General features: G+C 31.2%; 1 protein-coding gene across 4 annotated transcripts in view; it reads right to left on the bottom strand.

The window, feature by feature from the left end:
* Positions 1-601: 601 nt before the first annotated feature.
* LOC117111009 (high-affinity choline transporter 1-like) overlaps positions 602-10,272 on the bottom strand; it is a 24,789-nt gene continuing 15,118 nt past the window's right edge. For 3 of the 4 annotated variants that reach the window (XM_033253867.1, XM_033253865.1, XM_033253866.1), the window contains exons 4-10: positions 9,506-9,661; positions 9,102-9,250; positions 7,936-8,061; positions 6,883-7,036; positions 6,249-6,454; positions 4,657-5,149; positions 602-1,734 (exon numbers count right to left, since the gene is read on the bottom strand). In XM_033253867.1, coding sequence (XP_033109758.1) covers positions 1,643-1,734; positions 4,657-5,149; positions 6,249-6,454; positions 6,883-7,036; positions 7,936-8,061; positions 9,102-9,250; positions 9,506-9,661 — 1,376 coding nt within the window. In that variant the 3' untranslated portion in view covers positions 602-1,642. The remainder of the gene's footprint in view (positions 1,735-4,656; positions 5,150-6,248; positions 6,455-6,882; positions 7,037-7,935; positions 8,062-9,101; positions 9,251-9,505; positions 9,662-10,272) is intronic. The other variant, XM_033253868.1, reaches the window with a different exon arrangement.

A 10,272-nucleotide genomic window follows, 5' to 3' on the forward strand; every position in this document is an offset into this window, starting at 1 on the left:
TAACATCACTTTCGAAACCACACATTGCATAAGCATAGGACTATGTTGTGTAATCGCCCACTATATCCAAGATATTTTGCGACGTCAGTTACGTACGACGATGTATTGATGCAAGTGAAACAAACTGATTAATTGATTTATGCGTTATTCAGAGTCTTGTTTTATAAACATATTATCCTAATTTCTTTTTATAGTGATTACAGTGGCAAGTAAGTGGATAATACTGTCTATAGAAGGGTGGTATTTTCTTGTTGGATTTGAAATTGTTGAGGCCTCTTAAACCTTTCCTCATTTTATAACGTCTACTTTGTTACCCAGTAGTTTTTTTGCCGAAAGCCATTTCGATTGCCTTCTTAATTATTAGAGCAGCTTTGGCGCAATCATAAAAAATGTCCGTTCTGATATTGAATGTTGGCTGTCAAAAATGATGATGATGATGATGATAATAAAAAAAAAATTAAAAAAAAAAAATAATATTAATAATAATAATAATATTAATAATAATAATAATAATAATAATAATAATAATAATAATAATAATTATTGTATTGATGATGATAATAATATATGATTCCGGATTCAAGGTAAACTCAAGATAATAATAATAATCACGATTCCAGGTATATTCAAGGTAATAATAATACATAAGTAATTATTCAATACGTATAAAATGTTATAATGTAGTTACAAAAGATATAGTTAAAAAGATATTTTATTTAAGTAAATTATGAGCAAAAATCATAGCCCTTATAAAATAATATTTACATATTGATGACGGCCTGAAAATGTGTCGCATATTAATCAGTGAGAATAATTAGACCTACGTCTAAATTATGGTACGTAAACAAATTGCAACTATAACTTAACTTTAGAATGAATCATTTATATTTTAACATGTAACCAATCAAAATCACTTATAATAATATGTGGTTTTTTGTGAATTTTTAACTGGCGTCACGTATTAAAATGAACATCATCAATTTATCAGGACAGCAATATCAATAATTTAAGTAAGTGTAATGTACAATTACTATTTTTTTTATTCACTAACACACTTTAAAAAACAAGAAAGGTATATAATAACAATGTCTCTAGTTGAAAACACATGCAATAAAATATAATTTCACTTCAACTAGATATTATTGATATGCTAAAAATACAGTCATAAGTAAATAATGTTTACAGAGTAAGGTCTGACAGTCCGAGGCATACTGATAATTAGGTCTAAATTCAGAAAATATATTTACAAACACTTTTATAAGAACTTTCTATATACACTTTAGAAAAAGTTATTTATATCTAAAAAAATAAACACCATAATAAAATTATTAACTATAACTTTTATTTATATATTCAAAAATTTAAAACACTATCGTCATAACGCAATGACGAGATCAGTATAACGTTGAAGCTATACACTACTGGTAAATTCACCGCCAAGGAACAAAAAACACCATCCAAATTACAGTCCGAGTGGTAGTGCTATTCCTTGAAGCGAATCTGGAAAATATTACTTTTCTTTTATATACATTGAAAGAACGATATCTCCAAAAAACACAGTACACCATAGTCGTTGATCAGGCCTACTTCACACCATTCATTGTATAGTGTTTCCATGCAGATGCAGGCAAACATTGCGTCTTTAGAATTCAATATCATAACCAGGGTTGAACACGCCGCTAAACTTGATGTTTGACTTCAATGGTTTTTCTCCATTATCTCGTACTTCTATTGCTTCAAAGAAAAAATGTCGAAAAGAAACATTATAAAATGGGTCACTCCTGGGTTTACGTCGAATTTCCTGCTTGCATTATATTCACAAGAATAGTACATTCGGGACAAAAAAGTGTCCCTTTAGTAGGACGTAGCCGACACCACGAAGAGACACAAACTTAAAAATCACATTTTTCCATTTCTTTTCTTTGAAATTTTGATTATGAGCATCAAACTTTTCACATAACTGTTAGGAGTACTACAACTAGTTGCATTTAACTACACTAATTAGACATAGCGCACAAACCGACCACAATTTAAAAGTTAAGGAATTGTTTAATGATTTATATCACCGGTTAAGTTACACTGTATGCTAATTGACCTAAAGTTTGGTAGAGAAGTGGCGAAATGGATATTTTATTTTATTACGAATAGAATAGATCCCAGTCTGAAGCCACCTTAACAAATTGTCACATACTGGAATTCGAGGACGATACAGTACGGCATTAGGCCTAATATCTAAAAACAATCTTCTTGTTCAATGGTGTAAAGATAATGACCTTGTTCTGAACGTCAATAAAACAAAACAGAAACAAATGTATTCATTTTTCGGATGACCTTAACTGGAAAGATCACGTAGATAGGTTAAAAGGTGCCACCAACGTTTTTCTTTCCTAGGAGGTTAAGACAATTTGGAATTGGATCAGAGATCATGTGTGAATTCTACAGATTAACAGTTTAAAGCGTTTTGACTCAATCATTTATGGTTTAATAGCTGTTCAAACGAACATATATATACATATATATATACATATACATATACATATACATATATATACATACATATATATGTATATATATATGTATATATATATATACATATATATATATACACACATATATATATACATATATATATACACATATATACACACATATATATACACATATATACACACATATACAACTCACATGTGACTCTACCAACGTGATCTACATCATAATGTGTAATGCATGTGATCATGGCACCTACATCGGTGAAACTGGAGCTTCTTTTAGAAGTAGATTTAACAATCACAAGTCATCTATCCGCACTTACATATTATTTTAAATTTCCTTTAGTTCATTGAACATTTCCCATTCGAAAACCTGAGGAGGGGGATTACAAGGAGGTAAACCGGTAATTTGTTGAAGTTTAAGCTGCAGGTCTGCATCGGGAGCTGTCTCTTATACACATCTAGATGTGTATAAGAGACAGTATATAAACATTGTCAATAGGTAAATGATAGAAACAATATTGTTATTTGTTTATATATAGGTTTATATATACATGTATATATAGGTATATACTTTATTATATGTATATCTAATAATATATATATATATATAGAGAGAGAGAGAGAGAAATTATTGTATACAGTGAGTTTAATGAGAATAAAAGTATATAAAAATTAATTTAAAGCATATTAATCTCACTGAAAATTGTACATACATAATTACTATATATATACATATGCATATATACATATATATACATATACATATATATACATATACATATATACACATACATATATACACATATACACATACATATATACACATATATACATATATACACACATATACATATATACACACATATACATATATACACACATATACATATATACACACATATACATATATACACACATATACATATATACACACATATACATATATACACATATATACATATATACACACATATACATATATACACACATATACATATATACACACATATACATATATACACACATATACATATACACATATATATATATATACATACATATATATGTATATACATATATATATACATATACATATATACATATACATATATATATATACATACATATACATATACATATATATACATATACATATATACACATATATACACATATAAATGGTAGGCGTGCATAAAAAATAATAGGCATGCCCCAGCGACCACTTCAAAGCATGTACACAGAAAGATTAATTAAAAAGCCGCAATCAATTATAAATGACCCATATCATCCTGGTAACAGGAACTTCAATTTAATGTCACAAGGCCAATAGTTTAGAACCGTGATCCATAAGCGCCACAACCATTAGATCAATTTCATCCTTTTACCCATTCGCTACCAGAAAAGTCAACGTCAGTCTTGTTACTGTACCACGAAACCTTGAAACACCTGGTGTGTGTCGGGCGGGAGGTACTTTTCTATTATAGTGTTTTATAGTAGTCTTTTTTAGTTAGTACAGTTAAGCCTAATATTCAATTTATAATGGCCAAGAAACCGCGACTCAGAAATATCGAGATGTTGTTCAGCGGGGGATAGTTTTTACCTTGTGTAGTAGTTCAAGTTATTACAATCACAATCTAAGTTTTCAAGTCCCGAAACCTTGATTCAGAAATACCAGGATGGTGTCCGTCGAGAGATAGTTTATTACCTGATTTTTACATTGTTACCTAGATATTATTTCTGTTATTTATTTATGAGCGGTATTTCTACTAGTGTCATATTTTTTTTATAAATGACGATGAAGTAGTTCACTCTAACGCGCCCCACCTCCTTTTTTTTTTCTCTAAACGGTGATTTTTGTTGAAATTTAAGTTTGTGACTCTTTGTGGAAAAGTCGTAACTCTATTTTGTGGAACACTGACCACAAACCATATTTTTAACACCACTATTACTGATCGGAGTTTAAATTAAAATGAAGTTTTACCTCACCTTTAATTATCCAATTCCAAATGATTAAGAATCACTCTCCACTCCACACGAATTGGTTTTTTTTTTCTCGCAAAATAATTTCTACCTGTATACTTTACTGTATGTTTATAGAGCATATTGATTTTGTGTCCACTCTATCTTTTAACAAAATATGTAAATATAATTTTTAAAATCTCACCTTCGCCTATGTCAACATCTTTGGGTTTCATTTCGAATGAATCAGCTGCGGGTGGGATGTTTGTTACACATTCAAAAACGTCCCACTCTTTGTCCAGGACCTCATTCGTAAATAGATATTGAAACAAACGAGAGACTAGAAGCAGCGTAGCAAACGACATCAGCATGGAAAAAGTACGGAAAGGGAAGAGCTGTTTACCCATATCCTCGTCGAAATATGGATACTTTATAAACGGGTTGAGACCCAAAAGTGACTCGCCGCCGCCAAGTCGCAATATCAGGCCAATGAAGTAGGCGCAAACTGAGCCGTAGGTGTTCGTGAAGCCAATGTAAACGACGGAGACGAGTTGCGGAAATAAGATGACATATACAAAATCAGCACAAAGATAAAACAGACCATTGATTGAGTTAATTGTAATCGCTAATGTGGTGGCAAGGGCTCCAAATACAACAATTGAACCTTTCATCACCCAAATGATCTCTTTCTCGGTTGCCTATGAATACAAAAAAGTATGAATATTTATTCGAATAATATGAAAGTATAATATATATATATTCTTATTAAAAGTAAGGTTTTTTTCTTTATAAAATATGTTTATTTTAGTTCCGCAATATATTAAAGTGTATTTTTCCAAGCTGTTTTAACTATTTTACGATAACTATTAATATTGACATTTATAGTTTCAAAATATTCCATGTTTACAATTTCATAGATTGTTACATTATAATATTACATTAATTTAACTGGTTGTAGCCACTGTATGTGTGAGGGTGTGTGTTGAATATTACAAATTCTTTCAGATCTTTCGTCTGGTTAAATTGTAATCGATGTAAAGCTGACATCCAAGATTTTACTGCATCATCTCTTTCGTATATATGAGAAGTTTAAGCCATTGTTCCTTTGTGCAATATGGTATGTTTAGACGCCTCAAGGAACACAGTACATTTGAAACAAATATTCAAACTTATTACTTTATCTTGTCTATTTCACATTAAAATAATCATGATGTGAGATTGAATAAAATATAATTATAATAAAAGTTGTGATCATAAAATCAATAACGGGGGTTAATTTGCCACAATTAAAAAAAAAAGAATACCCTCTAGTTTTTAGTGTATGAAAAATTGTATCTTGTAGGAATCAAACCTGCAGCCTCTCAAGTGACATACCTATAGTTGACTTTCCTATATCTGAGCACAGTTATTATCATGTATCTATTGGTGTAGAGTGAAGTTAAATAGCTTGGTGGTTCAGATGCTTGCCTTTCAATCCCAGGGTCCTGGGTTCAATTCCTGTTAGTGTTGCAGATTTTTTTCTTACGACAAAAACAACTCCACTCCCTAAATTTCATATTGAGATTTAGTTTGTGTAAAGCATCGTGTGTGTATGTTCGTCTTGTGTAAGGGATTGTCATCTACAAGTAGGACAGTGATATATTCGCTATTGACAATCCTTGGTACATGTATTGTGTGCCTAAATAAATAATAAAAAAATGTATCTAGGCCTATTTGATTATATAGGCCTAAATACGGTTATATATACACATACATTATATCCATACAATATTATATAAATTAAGTAAAATATATTACATGTTGTCTTATCACAAGCTTGTATACGTTTCGAGAGAACATAGAACTAGCCGAGAGGAGGGATGAATCGGCAGATGACATTACAGCAGCACAGACCGCTCCCAGACCAATGGTCGAGACGGCCTGAGGGGTTAGATATTGTAAGACTAGTGGTAAAACAAGGTTACTGTCTTCGACTTCACGTTTATAATCTGTTGCAGTCCAATCTAGAAAAAAAATTCCTCAATTACTGTAGATATATTAATGATTTGTTTTAACCTCTCCTTATCTGATTGACTCGTGTTTGTCAAAGTGGTTGCTTCACAATGTTCATCATTATACAACATACAAGTTGTCGTAACGTATAACATGATACATACACAATTTTGTTCCAGTCGCATACAAAATACTGTACAATAAAAGACTAAAATATAAAGAATACAAATTACACTATGAAAGTTAGGGTAAATTTGAAAAAGCGAGAAACAACGACTAAAAAGAATGGTGCTCAGACCATTAAGCTAATACATTTTGCTTTTCTCTAGTGTAGTATAAAATCACTATTCACATAATGAGAAAGGTAATTCACAGATATTGTTTACAGAAAAAAAATAGCCTATTTTTGTTTCTTTTCATTTAAAATAAATATACTTACTAGTACTTGTGGCAATAGCTCCAATTAGGATTGAAGGTATTGTCATGATTAAACAGCCAAAGCCAGCAGAGTACGACAAAATCTGGGCATACCGCGCACTACTCGCCGACAATACACGTTGAAAGTACACTTGCCATGGCAATCCTCCACAAACCTGGAAATCAAAGCTACGTTGTAGATGCACTGTCTCTCATGAGCTACACAAATTGCACATTTCACTTCCATATTTGTCGATTATTTTGTTGTTGATTTATTATATTGATTATTAACCTACATTCATTAATGGATATGACTTTCTACATTAAAATTATAATTATTATTAAATGGAACTATTTAATTGAAAATAACTTATAAAGTAAGTATGGACAAGTCCTTTTTAAAGTATAAATAACTTTAAAATACTAAAATATTAGACAAATACTATATAACATAAAAACTGTTATTAATGTAAACTTTACAACAAAGTTTACATTTGAATTTTCAAAAGTTTTTGAATTTAATTGTTGTGTTAAAATCATTAAAAAGGCAAAATTTAAGCACAATGATTACTGAAATCTACAATGCTTATTAACCCACATGAATGTTGTCAAAAGTGTTTAATGATTAAAGGCGTATACAGTAATATCGAGTCGTCACAGTGTAAACTATCCTATTGTAGATTTGTTATTGTCCTATCTTGTATTAAGATAAAACAGGCCATCTAACATTGTCCACCCCATTTTAACAATGAAATTTTCATTTTGGATGGTATTTGTCAGGGTGGTTATTTTCCTGGGTGGTTTTTGTCAGATTTCATTACCAATACACATGTTTTACCTTTACCTAATGCATTAGAGAAATATAAATGTATAAAAAATTGACTATCGTACTGATAAGAATAACAGAAAGTAGGATTATAATTGATTACTATCATTATTATAAATATAATATCATACCAACAGAAATGCATAGTCAATCCATTCACCAGCTTATCGATTATCAGCGTACTGATAAGAATAACACAAAGTAGGATTATAATTGATTACTATCATTATTATAAATATAATATCATACCAACAGAAATGCATAGTCAATCCATTCACCAGCGTATCGATTATCCCAGGTACCTAGCCATGTTGAATTTGGTCCGCTGATAGTTGTAAAATGTTCGCTTGTAAAAGCAAATGGAACCGAGAACCACTGTTGATAAAATAATTTTTTTTTGCATAATAAAAACGTATTACTATTACCAAGGATATAGAATAATCTTTAGACAAGATAAACATGTCCTAGTCTTACATAATATGCAATACTGACACTAATTGAAACGCTCACACATTGTAGATAAGAGGGGAAAATGTTGATGATGACCCTTCCATTTAGTCGGGTAATTGGTGCGTGCACCCACATTGTTTTTAATTAATTTTTAGGTATATAGATTAAATCATTCAAAATGTTGTTAAATTTACGTTTTTCAACACTTTTGGTACTATTTATATTGTAATATTCATTAAAATAGGCCTTATATAATGTATAAATCAAGTGTCAGTTGTAAGCCGAATGTAATAGTCGGAACCTGTATCTACTCTTTATAATTATTTTTTAGGAGCAGTTCCCATTCTATAAAATGTTTAGCTAACAATAAAGACGTTAATGTTTTGTTGCCCCATAACATATTGTCAGTTATTTATATATTAAATTGTTCGTCATTTAATATCTCTGTCATTGTACCAGTAGGCTAACACCGAGTCAAAAGACATACCAGTAGGCTAACACCGAGTCAAAGACATCGATAGATGACTTATTGCGTTTTTTCTGGTAAGCTTCATGAATTGCCTTTATAAATTTCCATATGTTAATCCTTCTATTAACTTCAACAACTAATTATTTTATATTTATAGGGTATTTCATTAATATATTATTTACAGTGCTGATCAATATATACGCGAAATAACTACACGGTAAACTAGTTTTAAAGTATTTTAACAGTTAAAGAAGCATTATTTTAATATTTTTAACGTAAATATTAGTAGTTCATATATATAAAATCTATTTTAAGTTTCTTCCGTTTTTACGGTCAGTGAATAGGATGATAATGGAGGTATATGTGAGGTTCGGCAGGTGTATATGCTAATTGTGTTAAGCATTCTTGAGTAGGAATTTGTTTCGGCGTCTGCATTTTTGAAAGCAGTTGTTCTTTTGTTTAAAGTTAACGGTTTGTTTGTATAAATTCTACTTACCAAACCAATAAATATGCAAATCAACTGGACAACGTCAGTGTACGCCACTGAATAAAGACCTCCAAACAATGTATAGGACATAGCTATACAGGCCGAAACAATGATGGCCAGAGTTGTGTCTATATCCAGAATTACACTGAAAGTTGATCCTATATTATGAAATGAAAATTAACTGTTAAGCTGAGCTCTTACCAAGTTAAGCTGATAATTACCACTGAAGTACTATGTTATAATTATAAATAATAAACAATCAATAGTAATCGATGATCATTTACTTGTTACTTAAGTTGGTTGAATAATCAATTCAATGATGATTGACTGACGTGTTGGTTAAATGTTCGTTTGGTTGTTCATTTTATTTATTTTTTGAGTGATTGATCAATTGGTTGTTTAATGAATATTACCCAGAGCAGCAAGGATAGCGCTTGACCAGAATATCTCCCCTGATAAAGCTGGCAAGAACAGGAGTCCACCCATTCTTTTACCAAACTTCAACTGAAAGGGGTCCAGCATTGTCACATAACCTTGCTCTCGCATTTTCTTCGCAAAGAAAAGTCCACCTATGAATAACCCAGAAAAATAATTTAAAATTAACATTGAAATCATAAAAAATGTTATGTTTTATTTACTGTGCCATTAGTGTAATATATTATTTGCCAATCTAATGATTATTTCTCATAATGTCATATTACCTTTGAGCATATAATATAATCATTAAAGTGGAAACATTGTCATTACAATAATTACAGCACATCAAATGTTCCAGCAGCCGAACGTGCTTTGTGTTGAGTATCAGTGGAGGATTTAGAGGGGCCGGCGGGCCGGGCCACATTATAGAGGGCGTTATTTAAGGTCATTTACGTGAACTAATAATATGACGTTCTCCCTCGCGAGTCGAGAAAACAGTGATGCTTGTGGTTGAAAGAATATGAAAGCTACGGCGTATAGTATAGGGTTAGGGTAGGCCAAAATCTCAGGTAATCGGTCTAGTGTAGTCAACACAGTGAAATTAATGGACTATTGTAATAATAATATCCCTGTGCCTAGACAGGGGTGGCGCCAGCGGAGGAAGGGAGAGCGAAGGGAGGGAGAGCGGAGGGAGGGAGAGCGAAGGGAGGGAGAGCGCTAGATGTGTATAAGAGACAGCATTAAAAAAGGCCTTATATAATGT

Source organism: Anneissia japonica, unplaced genomic scaffold (assembly GCF_011630105.1).
Source record: "Anneissia japonica isolate Jap-2015-1 unplaced genomic scaffold, ASM1163010v1 scaffold573_len2283161_cov171, whole genome shotgun sequence".
NCBI lineage: Eukaryota > Metazoa > Echinodermata > Crinoidea > Comatulida > Comatulidae > Anneissia > Anneissia japonica.